The 18,608-nt window shown below is 36.5% G+C and overlaps 1 protein-coding gene across 10 annotated transcripts in view; it reads left to right on the forward strand.

Annotated features, from left to right (window-relative positions):
• ATP13A3 (ATPase 13A3) overlaps positions 1-18,608 on the forward strand; it is a 53,799-nt gene that overhangs the window by 30,361 nt on the left and 4,830 nt on the right. For 9 of the 10 annotated variants that reach the window (XM_085233074.1, XM_085233070.1, XM_085233065.1 and 6 more), the window contains 21 exons: positions 1,484-1,641; positions 2,278-2,466; positions 3,336-3,397; positions 3,967-4,117; positions 4,550-4,666; positions 5,447-5,464; positions 5,577-5,730; positions 5,816-5,936; positions 6,707-6,831; positions 7,648-7,826; positions 8,278-8,400; positions 8,474-8,553; positions 9,344-9,386; positions 9,480-9,589; positions 10,433-10,529; positions 11,043-11,115; positions 12,011-12,188; positions 12,835-13,022; positions 14,064-14,152; positions 14,563-14,643; positions 17,580-17,669. In XM_085233074.1, the coding sequence (XP_085089200.1) occupies positions 1,484-1,641; positions 2,278-2,466; positions 3,336-3,397; positions 3,967-4,117; positions 4,550-4,666; positions 5,447-5,464; positions 5,577-5,730; positions 5,816-5,936; positions 6,707-6,831; positions 7,648-7,826; positions 8,278-8,400; positions 8,474-8,553; positions 9,344-9,386; positions 9,480-9,589; positions 10,433-10,529; positions 11,043-11,115; positions 12,011-12,188; positions 12,835-13,022; positions 14,064-14,152; positions 14,563-14,643; positions 17,580-17,669 (2,426 nt within the window). The remainder of the gene's footprint in view (positions 1-1,483; positions 1,642-2,277; positions 2,467-3,335; positions 3,398-3,966; positions 4,118-4,549; positions 4,667-5,446; positions 5,465-5,576; positions 5,731-5,815; positions 5,937-6,706; positions 6,832-7,647; positions 7,827-8,277; positions 8,401-8,473; positions 8,554-9,343; positions 9,387-9,479; positions 9,590-10,432; positions 10,530-11,042; positions 11,116-12,010; positions 12,189-12,834; positions 13,023-14,063; positions 14,153-14,562; positions 14,644-17,579; positions 17,670-18,608) is intronic. The other variant, XM_085233072.1, reaches the window with a different exon arrangement.

Consider the following 18,608-nt stretch of genomic DNA (forward strand, 5'->3'; position numbering starts at 1 on the left):
CTGCACATGAAGTGATATTTCATTTCATTGCATTGAATGTTGCTAAAACATGGATAAATGATTATACCCCAACTGATTTGATAAATGCCTGTTACAATGCTAAGAAAGCTAGATAATGGTGTGGTGAGAATCTGTTGGCAGACAAGAGAATGAATCAATCTTCAACATTAATTTAAAACCTGGCTGTATGCATTTTCAAACCCTTTATGTATATTTTTACAATATGTTGCACTACGTATGCCTCTTTTCAGAGATTTAGGATAGTGTTGGATTGGGTTGATGGTGGGGAATCACTTATTTTAGGGAGCTATTTTGGCAATGCAAATGCTTTTCTTGCCCAGTTTGTCAATGCACTTAACACTTGGCTAAGAAACTTGAGCTTTATTTATTTATTTGTTTGTTTGTTTGCTTGTTTACAGAAGTGATTATTTATACTAATATTTTAAAACTTTGGCTTTTGATTGATAGCTTCTTCTATTCAAACATCTACACCGACTGTAGTAGTTGGGGATTCTGGTTTATGAAGGTGGTCTTGAATTACAAAGCATTTGTGATTAAATACTCCGTTACATAATGGCATGCTGAACTCTGAACAGGTGCATGATTTCTCTCCTGCAGTAACAAATTCAAAGCCCAGATGCTTCAAGTCTTGTTCGTTTTGTAATGAACTCATCATCCTCTTCAGGACTGTTGAAATAGCTCCTTCGTTTTGGTAGAATTTTGTATGCCAAATGTTGGCTTGGTAAGCTTAGTGTTTCCTGTAATGCTCAGAGACTTAAGAGAAGCTCTCAGGAGCCAGTAGACCCAACAGTTATATTGAGGTTTTAGTAGTAGACTTTGAAGTCTAAGCATATACAAAATGGTTCAGGCATACAAGACTTGACACCACTTTGGCCTTCCCTTGTATTGAGGCAAAAGATCAAAGAAAATCTCAGGGTGTCTGGTCATCTGACTCTAAGCCACAAGTCTGGTCTCCTAACGTAAGCATCTAAATGTGATCGAGTGGTTGATTTCTCTAAAAGATAACTCAGTGCTCTGCAGTTTTCTTGTGAATCTCTTTTTTTTCTGACTGTTAAAGGAGTTTATGGAGACTTACCATTTAAGTACTTAAATTTGGACTTTACGAATAAGTTCATTTTCTTTTTACAAGGACTGACACTTCCAGCTAATATATACACCCCCCTTAAGTCTGCACTTTGAGGCACAAAATACAGTACAACAAACTCTTTCAGGCCAAAACATTTGAGTGTTTACTGCCCTTGTAGAAGAGGGATAGATTTAAATCAGCTCTATGCTCTTGCCATAGGAGTGAAGCACTTAGTATGAGCACTGTAATTTAAGTATTGCAAAACATCTGCTACTGTCTATTGAGAAACAGTCTTAATTAAATGAGTAGCTTAAGGGTTTCATTGAGGTTTTTAATCTATTTGAAAAGCTTTGTTCTTGTGTATGCATCTAATAAGTCACTCCTTTTTGTTTCTAGGCTTTAATACTGCTAAAGGACAGCTTGTTCGTTCCATACTGTATCCAAAGCCAACTGATTTTAAACTCTACAGAGATGCCTACTGGTTTCTCCTGTCTCTGGTGGTGGTGGCAGGCATTGGGTTTATTTACACAATTGTCAATAGCATCTTAAATGAGGTATGTTGTCATCTCACTGTATTTGTGTCCAGAACAACTTTATTTTAGAAAAGCGTTGATTATCATTTCCAGCACTTTGGATGATGAAAAACAATGAGATTTTAAATGAAAATATCTTTGCTTTATTTTCTGTCAAAGGAACAAGAAAAACAAGCCTACTGAGAATAAGATTCAGTAAAAAAGCAGAGTATGAATCTCTTATGATGTAATTTGAGTGGGTTATCAAGCCAATCTTCTTTTGCCTTTTGGACATAAAATTGCTATCTGTTTGATTCTCATTTCAAAGAAATTTCATACAACAAATTTAAAATGTGCTATGTGTGAAAAATCCCTATTAAGAAGTTGCTAGCAACAGCTCTAATTATTTTCTTTCAAATTTTTGCATTATTCCATCAGTGCTTTAAAGTTTAGCAGGGGAAAGTGAAAACTTGAAGTTGTGGCTTGAGGATATATTAGGACTGGATTATCATGGCTGTTTAATTTATGGTGGGTGGAGATTATGCCAGGTTTCTAGGCACTCCAGATCCTGTTATTCTAGGGAAAGCACAGCACAAATTTTGCTTTTCTGAGAATGAGAGGACACTTCGATGAGATATTGACTGAGTTCTTGTTCATTAACTTTGACCTCTATTGCAGGTTCCAGCTCATACCATCATCATTGAATCTCTTGACATTATCACCATCACGGTGCCTCCAGCACTCCCTGCTGCCATGACTGCTGGCATCGTTTATGCACAAAGACGGTTGAAAAAAATTGGCATCTTCTGCATCAGCCCTCAAAGGATAAATATTTGTGGCCAGCTGAATCTTGTGTGTTTTGATAAGGTTGGTTGAACTTAGTGTTGCTAGGAGGAGGCAATGTATAATAAGAGGGAATTTGTATGGACTAGCAACTACTGAGAAATGCATAACTTCCATATGAGTGTAGGTCACCTGTTAACTGTCAGGTATTCAATGCTTACCACCAGTTACCTCACTCAATTTAGGATTTGCTCTAAAAAGTTTATATAATACATAAATTTTGTCTCATCTAAAGGCTTCCAAGTCCTGACTGACACACCAAAATTATGGGGGTTCTGTTTTGCACAAAGGCTTCTCGAAAATTGAACTGTGAAGTCAAGCTTGTTTCTGATATGAAGTTACTTAAATGAAGAGTCAAACCAATGTTTTGTTCTTTTTTTAACAGAAGCACAGTTGAAAGACAATAATAAGTGTAGCCAGAATCCTCTGATTTTCTTCTTAGATTTTTACCTGAAATCTTAAGAATCCACACTGAACTTACTATTACAAAAATATTTACAGGGAAAATATTTGTTGTGAATGTGTTTCAGCTGCTGTTTCAATCATGTAGGAGTGTAGTACTTGAGAGTTCAGTATCTGTTTTCTGCTGCCATTGCTCTCCAAATATAGAGAATACTTAGCTATCATCTCAGGATTTTAAAGATCTGTTACTTTGGTCCTCAAGCCAGTGCCCGGTTGCTTTCAATGCTTTTTAAGGTTTCGTAACAAAACTGGAGCCTAGTTATTAGCAAAAAGCTAATAGGTAGCTATTTGTAGTTTCAGTTTTTAAGTGAAGATGAAATAAAATGTATTTTTCAGGTGTGATATAGCTCATTAACTCTAAATTTTTTCTTTACTTGAGGATAACTTCATTCTGAATTTTTTCTTACACCTCCCATTGGTTCATTTTGCAGACTGGCACGCTCACTGAGGATGGCTTGGACCTTTGGGGAATTCAGCGGGTGGAAAATGCTCGGTAAGGATAACAGTGATAGCAGATTTGATATTTAGTTGTTCTGTAGCATCTTCAGCAGAGGAAGATTTAATTTGAGCTCCTAAGTTTGCATTTCTGTTACAAGCTGTAAGAATGCAACTGAAAAAATGTTTTAGATGTACTGAAAGTTATAAATCAGAAGAGGATGAAGGAGAATTTAATCAGTTAAAATCTGACGTCTCATTAGCTTTGTACTGCAGAAACAACGTAGTTAAAATACAGCGTGTTTCTTTAACCCTGCCCTCCTAGTGATGACTTTTTGGGCTGCTGAGATGAATTGGCTTAGCTAATTGAATTACATTTAAAGTGACAAAGCCTCTGTAGAAGGGGAGTGAAGCTAGAGTATGAACTAATATTTTTGAATCAGTTGGGAGTTTTGACTATTTCTAAAGGTTCCAGCCCAGAGACTAGATCCGTCTTCTGTGATGTGTGAAAACAGAAGTGAAGAAACTTGTGCAGTCAATTATCCTCTGTTAATCTAAACAAACCTTTTGAATTGGCTCATAGTAAATAATTATAGTGCTAAGTATGTTATAACTTCATTGTTTCAGTTTCCTTTTGCCGGAAGAGAGGGCTTGCAGTGAGAGCTTGCTGAAGTCTGAGTTTATTGCTTGCATGGCAACTTGTCATTCCCTTACTAAAATTGAAGGGGTGCTTTCTGGGGATCCACTTGATTTGAAGATGTTTGAAGCAATAGGTTGGGTAAGTGTTTCTTTGATTCAGAATAAGTCACCATTTTATATTCATTTTTAAGTGTCAAATACAGGCTGTGGTATTATGTGACATTGTAATGGAAAAGTAGGCTTTTGATAATGCTTATCTGTCAACGTGGAAAGGAGGTCTTAAAGTGTTAAGTGTTTCTAAAATGTACACTGTGCAGCAATTCATAGAAATGAAAAATATGCGAGCAGCTCATTTATTGCTTTTGGTGATGTCAGGATTGCAGCAAAGTTTTACTGAATACAATTAACTTGTAAAATAGCTAAATGAGCCTTAGGTTAACTGCTAAATTAAGACATCGAACTTTCACAGCAAATCATTGCACTTTGGGCTCATTTCCAAGACTGTTTCCTGAAAATTATGAAAAAATAGAAGTTAATGAATGCATTAAAAATGATCTACTAATTCATACAGATTTTAGAAGAAGCAACAGAAGAGGAAACAGCACTTCATAATAGAATCATGCCAACGGTGGTGCGACCTTCAAAACAACTATTTCCAGAATCCAAGCAAGCAACTAATCAAGAAATGGTATGCAGATTCAAAGCATTTTGTCAAATTAAACTAATCCTCTAAGTTACACAAGTATGTTTTAGTACATGCTGATCTGGCAGATATTATTCAGACAGTTATGGAATTGTTTGGTGATTTTTCTTGATGGCAAAAATAGAGAAGCCGTGTTTTAATGTTGTTACAAAAAGTAGCTCAGCATAAGATACTGTAGTAGATAAGCAGACTGACTGCCAGCATTGTTACCCCAATAGACTGGTTATAGAGTGCCATAACACTTTTTGAGTTCAGACATTTAAATATTAGTGTAATTACCAAATTTTTAGTGTGCTATAAAGTGCTTATGTGAGCTTACCGTGGTTCTTGCCAACGTTGTACCTTTAGAGATACGTGTTTGAATGTCAGTGCTGAGTTAAATAAAATGTACTTGGGATGTTATTATACACAAGGAATGCAAGCAAGAACTCTACCCAGAATATCAGAGTAAGGTAGCAGGAGGATGTACAGCAAGTTGGTTGCTTTGTTAGTCTTCTGCAGTGGCTAGAAGCTTTTTTGTTGTTCAGATCTCAGTGCACACACACAGCAGTTATTACTGTGTATCTCAATTAAAGTAAAAGGTACTAAACAAGTACAGTATATCCATATTCATCGTTTGTGGAATCCATTGCAAATGTAATGTGACTGAGGGTGCTGTATAAATTGGTTTACCAGTTTATGTTACCAATATTATGCTTAAATAGTTTTTATTTGGAAAAATATTTAAATATTTACAGGAATTCTTTTTTTTTTTTTTTTCTTTAGGAATTATTTGAGCTTTCGGTAAGTGCTATTGGTTTTCTTCTTCAATAAATCATCTCCCTTTTTTTTTTTTTTTGTATTTCTCAGAACTTGTGGGTGTAACCCTTTTGTTCTTCTGTTCCATGTTACACAGACCACTTATGAAATTGGGATTGTGCGCCAGTTTCCATTTTCTTCAGTTTTGCAACGCATGTGTGTGATAGCGAGAATTCTTGGGGAGAAGAGAATGGATGCTTATATGAAAGGTGCCCCTGAAGTGATTGCAAGCTTGTGTAAGCAGGAAACAGGTAAAGGAACAACCTGATTTTTCTCTTGTGCAGTTCAGCTGTGGTAAGACTAATTTTAATAATTCTTAACTTGACCTTTTTGAAGTTCCTGTTGACTTTGAGAGTGTCCTGGAAGAATACACTAAGCAAGGCTTCCGAGTTATTGCTCTCGCTCACAGAAAATTGGAGTCTAAACTTACATGGCACAAAGTTCAGACTATTAATAGGTAAGAGTGGCTTTGCTTTTTTTTTTTTTTTTTTCTTTCCCTTTTAGCTAAATAACAGCAGGCTTTAAAAACTGCACGCTTTGGAGTAATCCTGTTATGCTTACTTTGGTTTAAATCCGATTACTCTTCTTCCTTAGCTTGTTTTTGTCTTGCTATGCAGTTCTATATGTTCATTAATTGAACCCTGAGCAATACATAGGAACTTAAGGTCTTCCTCTAATAGCATTACAAAAATTTAGAGTGGCAGTAGCATACACAAGACCTGTAAATGCACTAAGTTTCATATGAAATGAAGTTAAGGAGTCACTTAATAAGCTAATGGCTGTTAATCTCCCTTTGGCAATTTAGTGTGGTAGTTTGTATGTTCTGATTCAGCTAATCCTGAAAAGAAATTAGACCTCCATTCTAAACAATTTAAAATTTGACTGTGAATGCTGTGTCAGAGCATTTTTTCCAAGAGCAACCTTTCTTTGGGAATGTAAGGTCTTTTAGAAAGAGTTCTGTTTGAAGAACTATACAGTTGTGTATGAGAAGAAACAACACTTACTTTTCTTTTTCTTTTGTTATTTTAAGTGTAAACAGGGGGAATGAGCATAAATGAATGGAGATGGTGGTATTCTCTTGGATCGCTTTTAAAAAGTGAATTCTTCACACTTTGCACAGTAAAAATAAATGTCTCTTTTATTGGTAGGCATAAAGTCAGGTTCTTTAAACTACATCAAATAATTGTAATTCTTCCAATGTTCTTTTCCTTGCCTCCTTTCATACAGAGATGCTATTGAAAGTAACATGGATTTTATGGGGTTAATTATAATGCAAAACAAGTTAAAGCAAGAAACCCCTGCTGTACTTGAAGATTTGCATAAAGCCAACATTCGCACTGTCATGGTTACAGGTTAGCACATAAACATTCATATAACGAAGAAGAAAAAGTTATTTTTGAACAGATTTATTTTGAATGTAGTGTATGAAGTAAAAAATTTCTTGTTGATACACTGGGATTATGCTATGTTTATACAAGAATGAAGTTCAGAAGCTGTTATGAAACTACACATCATTTTGGTTAAGAGGTGCTTTGGTAAGTCAGAGGTCTGAAACCAGTAAGGGGTTAATTCTACTTCGTAGAGTTAACATATCAACATGTTACTTCTTATTGAACTGAAGGATGAAAAACCTTGAACGTCTTTGGACCAGGCATAAGTTCAGGTCTAATCTCATAACTAGGTTTTAGCAGGAGTTCTTACTGCCTGCCCTCTTGAGAGTCCATCCCTACCCTACCATTTCAATTTAATATATATAGTATATTACTTCATTTTTATTTATTTATTTTGGAAGAATGGCTTCTTAACCTGCTTGTGGCTTTGGGTTTGTCTGTGCTGTGTTTTCTGTGTAACGTTGGTCTTCTGTAAGTCACAAGTATTACAACCTGTAATATACAGGACAAATACAGTGTTGTAATTGGGTGGCAGTAGAACTCTGAGTTTGTCTTGTATGTACCATTTTTAGCTGGGAGTGATGCTAGTGAGTGGACGAACGTAAGGGATATAATATGACATCTGCCTGTGGACTTGTTTGGCTCTAAGGATGTCACTGGTTTATTAAACAGCCTTCCTCCTGCTTTTAAACTGGCTTCATTAGCTTTTTCTTTTGTGTTGAATATGGATGTATTGATAATTTAACTCAAATCTTTCAAAATGCAATTCTTTCATAGGAGATAACATGTTAACTGCTATCTCTGTGGCCAGAGATTGTGGAATGATTCTACCTCAGGATAAGGTCATTATTGCTGAAGCACTACCTCCAAAGGATGGGCAGGCTGCCAGAATCAACTGGCATTATGCAGATACCCTCGCAAGATGCACTAGTTCATCACCAGCCATAAACTCAGAGGTAATTTGAGTGTCGTTGTGCCCTTAGAGTTTAAAGTCTTAGTTTTGCTGTTTGTCTCCCAACTTTTTATTATTCTGTTGAATAGTATGTCTGCCATTAAGTGGCAACTCTAAACTGCTGTACTATTTAACTTGCAGACCTTAAAGTATTGAAAAGTGGTAAAACAACTCGAGGAGCTAGTTTGTAACTTGTTTTTAACTTCTTTGCAAGATTTGACATTTTAGATGTGCAGATATGGTTGTTTTTCTAGTTTTCAATTTGAGTCTGCTTTAGCTACATTATGGAAACATTAAACCGTATGTTCTTGTTATTAAATAAATGCTGTAATAGAATGAGATTTTCTTTCAAGTGAAGCTCATAGAAGCCTTTGCTAGAGTGAATAATCCTCAAGATTATTATTATTATACTGTGTTGATGCACTACAGCTAGAATATTAAACTACTTTTGATAGGATATTCCAGTTAAATTGGTCCATGAAAGTCTTGAGGATCTTCAGATGACCAAATACCATTTTGCAATGAATGGAAAGTCATTTGCAGTTATTTTGGAGCATTTTCAGGACCTGGTACCCAAGGTGAGCATTTTACTTGAATTTGGGTATTTTTAATGAAGAGCAGGCTTGGCACTAAGAAATGTCTCTCTTTCAGCTTGTATTACATGGCACTGTGTTTGCTCGCATGGCTCCTGATCAGAAAACTCAGTTGGTGGAAGCTTTACAAAATGTAGAGTAAGTATTTCTTTAAGTATAGAAGAGGTGGCAGCCTAACAGGATGTTTTGTGTGATGAGAAAAAAACCTGATGTGTGCTAATAGCTGTTACACCAGATGAAAAAGATTGGGCTGAGATAACTTCCTAGGGTTGGTGAATAAGCCCATTAGCTGAGCTGAATGAGAGTACAGCCATCTGCTGGTTAGTTGTGAATATGTATGTTGTACAAACTTCGTGAAATTGTAAGTGATGAGTAGCTAAACTGAATAGCATATCTATACACCTGATTTCTTGGCTTAGTGAACAAGTCTATTGAGTGACCTGTAGGTACTGAAGAAGTACTAGGGTGATGCCTTGTGTTCACTTACTGTCGCTATGTTGTTAATCAGTGTCAAGGCTCAAACTATAAACTTTGAGGCTGTTGCTTATGTAATTGTTTCTTACCTTTGTGTTTTTTCAGAAGTTTAGTGGTTTTTTTCATAGACACTTTTAGGGTTATCCTTATGAAAACGTTGTATCTGTATAAAATAGTAGAGAAGTATCAACTTACTAAGATAAAGATGCTTTAGACTTTTTTGGGATGATAGCTGATAACTATTATTGATTTATTGAACTGGCTAAGTCACATGACTTTTACCTGCTTCCTTATATGTATAATGTAAATAGTAAGTGCTTTTAGCATCTAGGATCGCTTAGGTTTGTACAAACACTGAATATATCAAATCATATAAAAGCATTTAATGAAATCAGTTAAATGAACTGTGACTGGGGAGCAGTCCAGAACCCTAACATGTATTTGTTTTCTGTAGTTACTATGTGGGCATGTGTGGAGATGGTGCAAATGACTGTGGTGTAAGTACATTTTTATTTTGCATATGGTACTGCTCAGGTTTTATAGTTGAAAGCATGTTTTAAAATGTTCTCTATTTCAATATGAATTGGCAGGCACTAAAGAGGGCACATGGTGGTATATCTTTGTCTGAACTTGAGGCTTCTGTGGCATCACCATTCACTTCCAGGACACCAAGTATTTCCTGCGTGCCAAAGCTGATCAGGTAATGCCACCATGAACGTAAATGTATCCATGCAACTCATTCTATATGTTCTGTGTTAATAACATGCTTGATGTTATAGTAGGCCCAGCTGAATTAAAGGACAAGCCATACATTTTTAGTAGTTATTTCTTTACTGAAAGTGATTTGAATAAGGAATTGCAATAGCACGATTATTTTGTTTTAAATCCTGTCTATGTAAAGTTCATTTCAAGAGAGGGTTGTACAGTTTAGTACTTTTGATGTCTTAGTTACCACTGAGTAGTAGTAAGGGCGTGTGAAGTATGAAGGGCGTGTATAATTGCAAGTGGTAAAATTCTTGAGATAGCCTTGCTTCTCAGCGCCATATTAAGTAGAAAATAGGTTTCCTCTGTGGAGTTTGACCAATTTTTGATTCTAGAATTGGAATCCACTTAGTAGTTTTGGATAGAGGTCAGCCAGAGAAAAATCTATTTTAATCTGCATGGAACTGACGAAGTCATGCATATGCAGAACCATGTCTGTGGTTGGCAATTGTGAATGCGTTTTCACTCAGTGCACATAGTAAACTTGTGCTATATAGAAGCGTTTGCCAGCAGACTTTCATTTTAAAAACTTTATTGGAAAACCACGTGAAGTCAAAGAATGCTGTGGTGTGGTGGTGGCTCATTTCAGAGGGTGTACTCACAACTCTGCACCTGAAAGTGTACCATTCTGACCCTGCTTTTCTCTCCATGTGTCTGAGCACTCCGTCTTCATGCTAGCGTTTCTCAAAAGGCTTGCTGACGTATTTAATTGCAGTTAATTAAACTGAAGTTTCTGCTTGCTTGTAAAGCTTTCTAGTCACGACTGCATTTGTTTTGACAGGGAAGGCCGTGCTGCTTTAATAACTTCCTTCTGTGTATTTAAATTCATGGCATTATACAGCATTATCCAGTACATCAGCGTTACTCTGCTATATTCTGTAAGTACTTAGTTGTGATTAAGCATTGTCAATGTAATTCAGATTTGAAAGCTCATACTTAGAAACTGTTGCAAGTCTCTTTGAGTACACAACAATCACATTCAAAAATCTTTCTTTAGATTAAAAGTACTGTTAGATTTTAACTAACTGTTAGCTAACTGTTTGGAAAACATGCTGTGTGTATTTTAAAAAAGCTATAGTTAATGTCTCTGAAAATATCTACAGTTGGAAATCCAAATAAGTTGCCTAAAAATGCATTAAAGAATAAAAATACATTATTTTAAAAAGGATCAGCTTTAAATTACAAAAAAAAATCACCTTAGGTTTCTTGAAACTGGATTTTTCATATATTCGTACTTTGGGAATTGATCTGTGGATTGTACAGTACTTGAGATCTGCAGGTAAAGGAAGCCAGAGTGGAAAGAGACTGATTTGTTATAGAGTAGGTTTCACTATAAGATGCTTCTTGGTGTTGAAGCAGTTACTGATGTTTCAGTTGTGATTTCTTTCTAGATCCTGAGCAATTTGGGGGACCACCAATTTCTCTTCATTGATTTGGCAATCATTTTGGTGGTTGTATTCACTAGTAAGTATTATGCTGAACTGCTGTTGGTGGCTTCTGTGAAGCAGTTTTTGTATTGTCAGATTTTCTTTAACCACTTACTGCTCGTTGGAATAAGCACTGTGATGTGCAAAGTTAAGTAGTTACAACTATTGCAGTATTTGTATTGGAAAAACAACAATAACCGTTGTACTGAATCAGATTCACCTGCAGTTTGTGATATGTCCTCATGCAAGAAGCAGGTCATGGGCATAAGCTTAGAAAGGCAGTTCTTTACAGTACAGGAAGTCAGAAATCTGGCCTGATGTGAGGAAGGTGTTGTTGGAATCAAAACAGTATTTGTTCCAGCATGATCTTTCTCAAATGTTTTGACTTCTTGCCTTATTAGTTGAACTTCTTCTATCCAGAAAGTGTTAGGCTTGCAAATTATCATCTAGTGAAGTACTTAATTTCACTTATGACCCTAGCTCTCAGTTTACTGATTAACAATAGAATTCTATTTTTCAAGCTCAGTGGAGCTGCTTCTTTGAAGTAATGGAGGACTGCAACTGAGGAAGCTAGTTAGCAACTGCTTGCACCAGATAAATGGGAAATTTGCTGTAGAACTTTACAATTGCCCTATCCAGAATTGGTCTGGGCACACTGCCAGTTACTTGTCGCATGGTTTCTGTGTTGTCCCCAGCTGCCCTGTGCTGCAAGGGGCAACCAGCTTATAAATGGCACTGTGGCATTCATGTAGGGTGGTACAACCTTTGTTGGGTGGTTTCACGTTTGCAGTTTGGGACTACGGAGGTGAATTTTCTAAGTGTGAAGTGTGAGATGTCATGAGGAAGCCATTTCAGTTCCACAGTATAAACAGGATAACTCTTGGTAATCATAATGATGCAATAGATGGTGTATATTTTTTTCCCTTTTGCAGTGAGCCTGAACCCTGCTTGGAAGGAGCTAGTTGCGCGAAGGCCTCCGTCAGGTCTTATCTCAGGTCCACTTCTGTGCTCCGTTTTGTCTCAGATCATCATCTGCCTTGTTTTCCAAACAGTTGGGTTTCTTTGGGTCAAGCAGCAGCCCTGGTTTGAACGTTGGACACCAGAATCTGAGTAAGTGTTTCAGTGATATTTTAAAGGATACAGTATCAATCAGAAAGGAATCACCCCTAATGCTGTTGCTTTTATCCACCATTTTGTAACTGTAGCTTTTCTATTGCTACTCATTAGTCTGTACCTAAAAGCATGTTCCTAATATATAGGTGCTGTCCAATGACTGAAATGCACATTTGGGTCAGAGCCAGACTGCAGGGTCTGAAGATTCTTCAGGTCTGGGATGTCTGAGATCAAAATTTGAAGTTCATGGTTGAGGCCTATTTTGACTCATTTATACTTATAAAGTTTTGTTTTCCTGTTAGAGTTCCAGTAAGTTATATTTCTGAAAATGAAAGCGATTTCATATTTTGTTTCTTTGCAGTATTTTCTTACCTGTCTCCCAAGTTTGTATAAAGTGACAGGCCCTAAGCAGTTCATGAAGGCATTTTACTTGCTGAAAGCACAGAAGAAATTGAAGCACAGAATTCACAATTGCTACCTCCCTGCCTCAGACTTGAGCTAATTTTTAGTATCTATAGTAGGTTTTCAGGATATGCTTTTTTTAACCTACTGTAGTGATTTCTTTCATTATTCTTGATAATAAATAGGATTCAGCCTTGTTTGGCTTTTCTTCTTAACTCAGTCTTAAATGTTTATGTTGCAGTGCGTGTAATATATTGGATGCCACAAACATCAGCTCTGCACATGGTGGGAACGAGACTCTTGATGATGAACATAACATTAAAAATTATGAAAACACAACTTTGTTTTTTATATCCAGCTTTCAGTACCTCATAGTTGCAATTGTCTTTTCAAAAGGAAAGCCCTTTAGACAACCGTGCTACAAAAATTGTAAGTCCTTTCTTACTATATACAGTTATATATTTTAAGGTATCACATTGTATGTAGTCGAGAAAAAAAATCCATGTCACTTTCTTTGCACGTACTCATCCATGGCTTGCTTACAATTCTACATGCCAGTTCAGCAGCAGTAGGGTTGCTAGGAGAACATAGTACAATTATCCTCTGATAATCACAGACAGAAATAGGGAAGTATCAAGCTGTGTATGGAGAAATTTGTGTTAATAATTATTTTGTTTCCATAGGACTAGAATATCTATGTCTTCAAAGTAAATTATGTAAAATATACTTCAAAAGAGGATGTGATTGAAAAATCCAGTTTACTTCAGTCAGCTATGGCACTGTGTGAAGTTTTCTCATTGACTCGTGGCATTTCTGATGAGTTGTTATGACTGAACTCCTTGCTTTTTGCCCTAACCTAATCTTAAATTTGTTGGCATGTATGTTTGCTGTATTTATTTGGTACTGTTAAAATATTTTCAAAAATGTACCTGGTATATTGTAGTAGATTGTTACTTGATTAGTCTGCAGAAATTTGAAGTCATAACTCTGTTTTAAACTCAGTAGTAGAAAACTGTGAAAGAATGCTCAGTAGAAAGTTGGGTGCTTATTTGTGATCTAGCAAGAAGAGTTTTTATTTGCCTGTGGCTCTGAGTTTATAAGTATAGACACAGATATAAGGCTCTGTATGTCTGTACACCTATGTGTGAATATTCCAAAAATAAGGAGAAGATAAAGTAACGTTGCTCAGTTGAAAGCTTGCTGTATATTTCCTTTTAAATCCTTCTGGCTTGGTAGACTTAAGGTTTCTAAATCAACCCAACTCCAGCAAGTAAATACTTCCGTCTTCTTGCTCTATCTCTTTATGACTCATAGCACAGCTTGTTCTGCAAAAATATACCTGGTAGATGATTATAGGTCAATAATATTTCCAGAGATTAATAAACCTGTGATATACGCAAGACCTCTCTAAAACTCTGCTTGAGGGATGGTCTGATTAAAATACTTACAATACTTTTTTTTCTTTTACAGTTCTGTTTGTTACTTCTGTGGTAGTTCTTTATGTCTTCTTATTTTTCATCATGTTGCATCCCTCTGAACTTATTGACACGTCTTTTGAGGTAAGATTCAGCAGACTTGTCTGTACTTCCTGGGACAGCTGGCTGCCTCTTGGGGAAACTTGACCCTTCAGAGTTTTAACTTATGATAGTGGACAGGGGAGGTTGTTTCTTGAAACCTCTGTATAGAGGCACAAGTGAAATGCTAGTGTCCTTCTTTCTTGTTAAAACTTTATGTTGAATGTTCAACCGGTTGAGTGATGAAAGACCTTAAAATGTTCTCAGAGAGATAACAAGCATGAGAAGCAGGATTCTGCAATAAGTATTAATATTTATTACATCCAATTTCATGTGCATACGCACTTGTGTATTTGTTTGCATGTATGTATGAATTTATAACTTGGAGTCAGTTTTGTTCACGTTTTAACTACTTCATGTATGTGGTGTTAATGTCCTGCAAATTCTTCTCACAGCTCGTGTGTGTGCCATATGAGTGGCGCCTGAGAATTCTCATCATTGTTATTGTCAATGCAATTGTATCCGTGCTGATGGAGGTAAGAAACTCAAATGGAAAATACTTACTGTTAAGTGTTTCTCCTAGGCTGTAGGTTTGTCTTTTGGTTTAGGTTTGTTTAGGTTCCACAGCATGCCAGTGGAAATGGAGCAATGATTTTTAAATTTGCATTTCTAAAAATGTCCTTCCAGGCTGGACTTCATGTGTCAAATGTCCTCTGTGTTAAAAGCATAACTTTAAAACCCGTGTGATTCAAAAAAAAGAAAAAAGAAAAAAAAAAAAAAAAAAAAAGGAGATTAAAAAAAAAGAGTAGTGAGGAGGGGAGAGTGAAAAGTTGAAAAAATTATTTCAACTATTTCGTAGGACAGTATGCTCCATATTTGCTGTGATAAAGGAACTCAGAATAACATATCATTGCTGTATAAAATCCTTCAGGAAGCCCATCTTCATTCAGTTGCATCAAACATGCATCTTACTGCTCAGAATAATGCAGGTCTGTCTGTTTAACTGTATAATCTGATCTAAGTGCAAAAGTAGAGATGTTTGAGCAGATCTGCCCTTTTCAGTCCCGAGCTTGTCCAGCATCAGTAGTTCTGGAGATTTTTTACCTCCTCTGCCCTGATTCTATAGTTAATGTGATCAGAAAATCGCCTTGTTTTTCATCCAGGTACCCTTCTGTAGTTTCTAAGAATCTGTGTTAACAGAGGCACATTTACTAGATAGCCTGAATTCTTAGCCAGTCATTTACTCCTGTGGTTAGTTCTTCCTGTTGAAATGACGCATTATTTCCAACCTGAACACATTTGGTTTTTGGTTGCAGCCAGTACTTACTATTTTTCTTCTGCAAGATGAAAAAACCTTTAAACATCATCTTACTCACTACAATTATCCATTTTTACTGTAAAGCATTTTCTGCAGCTTCTAGTCAGTTTTTCCATTACTATGTGAGGGATTGCTAGGAGTAACTAGAATGATGTTTGCTAGGATCATACTGCTTTGGCCTTTGAAGATGACTACAGCATTAATATTCTTTCTGGTTGACTAAGTTTTCCCTTCTATTCACAACATTAAAAGTATCACAACATTAAAGGTAACATTGAATATCTTGGAATACTTTATCAAGGCTTTGAGTTCAGGATGTTCTTCCAAATATAAATTGCAAGGTATATTATTATATTCCCTCCTATTGGAATGTAGGTTTCATTGTTTTCACATAGGTGGTAATAACCTGAGCTTTGTGTTGATAGATAGAAATAACTTAGTTAGTTTTCAGCCCAATGATAAACTTAATGGAAGGAAATAAGTTAAACTTACCTTGCAGCTGAAAAAAGCTTTGTTCTGCAGAAGATCTTTCCAACTTCTGTATAGTCTGTAGATGTTTCACAAGAGTTCAGGTAGAAAGACTGATTTATCACAGTGTGTTCCTCCACATTGTATGTGTCTCTTGAGGAAAAACGTTCATAAGGTTCCTCTCCTGGTCTTTGTCAGTTGCCACATCAGTCTGTAAACCTCTGAGTTTCTAGTAAACACGACCTAAGTAGTGTAAAGCATTTGCTTTCACCAAGTATTCTGAAACCCATATCCTCTTCTTCCTCTGCAAGTTTTAGTTGGTGTATTTTCTAATTACTACTCTTAGCAGAACTTCTTAAGATGATGTGTCACATTCCTTTAAAATTGACTTTTCTGTTTTTCTTGTTGCACGTGCTTAGTAGTGGAATAGAATCATGAAATGTAGTTTTCTTGACATTATTTGGATGTGTTGCATCTGACTTTCTAAGCCTATTTATCCCACTTTCACTGTTAGCTGAATAGTTTCTTTAGACACCTGTTTCTTGTTCTGCTAAGACTAATTCCTTGGTAACTGCCCAGTAAATGCTTCATAATGATGAGGTACAGGGAAAGACTGTATCTGTCTTCTCTTATCACGCTTCCTATTTGATGCTCTTCTCTCTGATCCTGTGTAGTTTAACTGATTCTAAATCAGGACTGATTTCCAAATGTGCTTGTACCAAACTTGTTTTCTGAAATGCTTCTTCCACGTGGATGCCCGACTAGATGTGCAAAGCATTGCACATTCTTTGTACCAGGCATTAATATCCGTTATAAAAGTCCAATTAGTCAGCTCCCTTTTTTCAATGGCAGAACTTAGGCAACTGTTAAACACAGATTCGGTTTAGAGATGAGAGAGTCATAGACTGAAGGCTTTGAATGCCATGGGTTCACACCTTCATAGCTGAGTTTGGTCATATGGGAATAATTAGATGTACAGAATAGAGTGCTCAGCTTCTGCCCTCTGTTCCAAAATCTGAAACAGCTCCTGCTGGTGGCTCAGATTTGGCATCCTCTGGAAGCTTTTCTATGCATGCCACTGGTGTTTCAAACAGACAGACAAAGCACAGCTACAGCGTGAAGAATGCTATAATGTTTACAGAATCTCAGAATTGTAGGGGCTGGAAGGGATCTCTAGAGATCTACTCCAACCCCCCTGCAAAGCAGGCCCCCTAAGCAGACTGCACAGGTAGGTGTCAGGTGGGTCTTAAATATCTGCAGAGAAGGAGAATCCACAACCACCCTGGGCAGCCTGTTACAGTGCTAAGATGTTCCAGTGTTTTAGATGGTTTGAAGCAAAATGGCTTCAAGCAGTAAAGTCTGTGGTGCTTCACAGGTTGTGTTTTGTTTTTTTTTTAGTGTTGAAACACATAAAGAATGTGTATTTTTGTTTGTATCAGTGCATGCAGTTTTGGTCGTTACTACTTATTGATGATTTAAAGTATGTGTTCATAGTCTTAAATTTCCTCTGAGCACAGAAATGAAAATGTTTCTCACTTAAGTACTGACAGATAACATAAGCTCTCCGTTTTGCCTGGCACTGAATGATGTCTAACACAGTATTTCAGGTTTTATTTGTAATATGCACACTAATAACCAGTGGTCATCAGTTTCTTAACTCTTCCTACTCACTGCAATGTCTCACAGAATGTCCTCCTTGATATGATCCTTTGGAAGGTTGTGTTCAATCGAGACAAACAAGGAGAATATCGCCTCACCATACCCCAGCCGCCTCAGGTTGGAGACGAGTATTTTGCTGTCTTCATTTGGGTGCATGCAGATTAACTCAGTTTTGTCTTTTTTATGATCTATAAGTGTCTGTTGCCTTATCTTAAGCTTAAGACTGTTTAGATTGCTCTAACTCGAATTTTAGAAGGAAAGGCTTCTGGTTTTGCATTTCTGTCCTTGTTGACACAGAACTTAGCTCTTTGTGCAAGAACTGAGAAGCAAACCCGAGGAATTGCTTTTAAGACTATTCCTATTTTATCTTCAGTTTGCTTATTAGCAAATTTCACTGGCATTGTCATAGATTAGCATGATAGGTCTGGCAGTGTCTTGATTTGCTTGGAAGCAGCGCTGCTGACTCTGAGTGTAATCCAGTTCTTTACTAGTTTGTTTTAGGACTTTAGAGCAGTAATTTATAGCATGCAAAAATTGAAGAAAAAATAGTAGATAGAAGTCCATTATTACTACTACAGATGGTTTAATAGGCTTGAGAGGAAAAAAAGCTTCTGCTTTTCAGTTGGCTGTGAGTTTTAGTCAAGTCTGCCCTTTTGTTGTTAATACAAAAAGGAAATGTGTGTGAATCCTGTAGAAACTAGCTTTTTCTGTTTTAAGCTTCTGACTGCTTTTAACTGGGTGTACTTGCTAAGAATTAGGGGTTTATTTTCAGCATTAAATTTTATTTAAAGAATTCACTTCAGGAGTACATTTGCCCTTCTGGGGCTCTTCAAGAACAAATTGCTGTGTGCTCACTGAAGAATGGAGGTTGTGCCTTAAGACTCAGATTCAGTTCACCAATTTATAGTCATTGAGAGCATGAAGAAAACCATCTAGAATATATCTCCATAGAAGAGTAATCCATACAGACTCTAGATGCTGAGAAGTGAGAGGAATTGAGCCCTGAGAATGTGGAATTTCTTTTCTCCAACTACTTAAGTTATGTATGTTTAGGAC

The sequence above is a fragment of the Meleagris gallopavo genome, chromosome 11, assembly GCF_905368555.1.
Source record: "Meleagris gallopavo chromosome 11, MGAL_WU_HG_1.1, whole genome shotgun sequence".
Classification (NCBI taxonomy): Eukaryota; Metazoa; Chordata; class Aves; order Galliformes; family Phasianidae; genus Meleagris; species Meleagris gallopavo.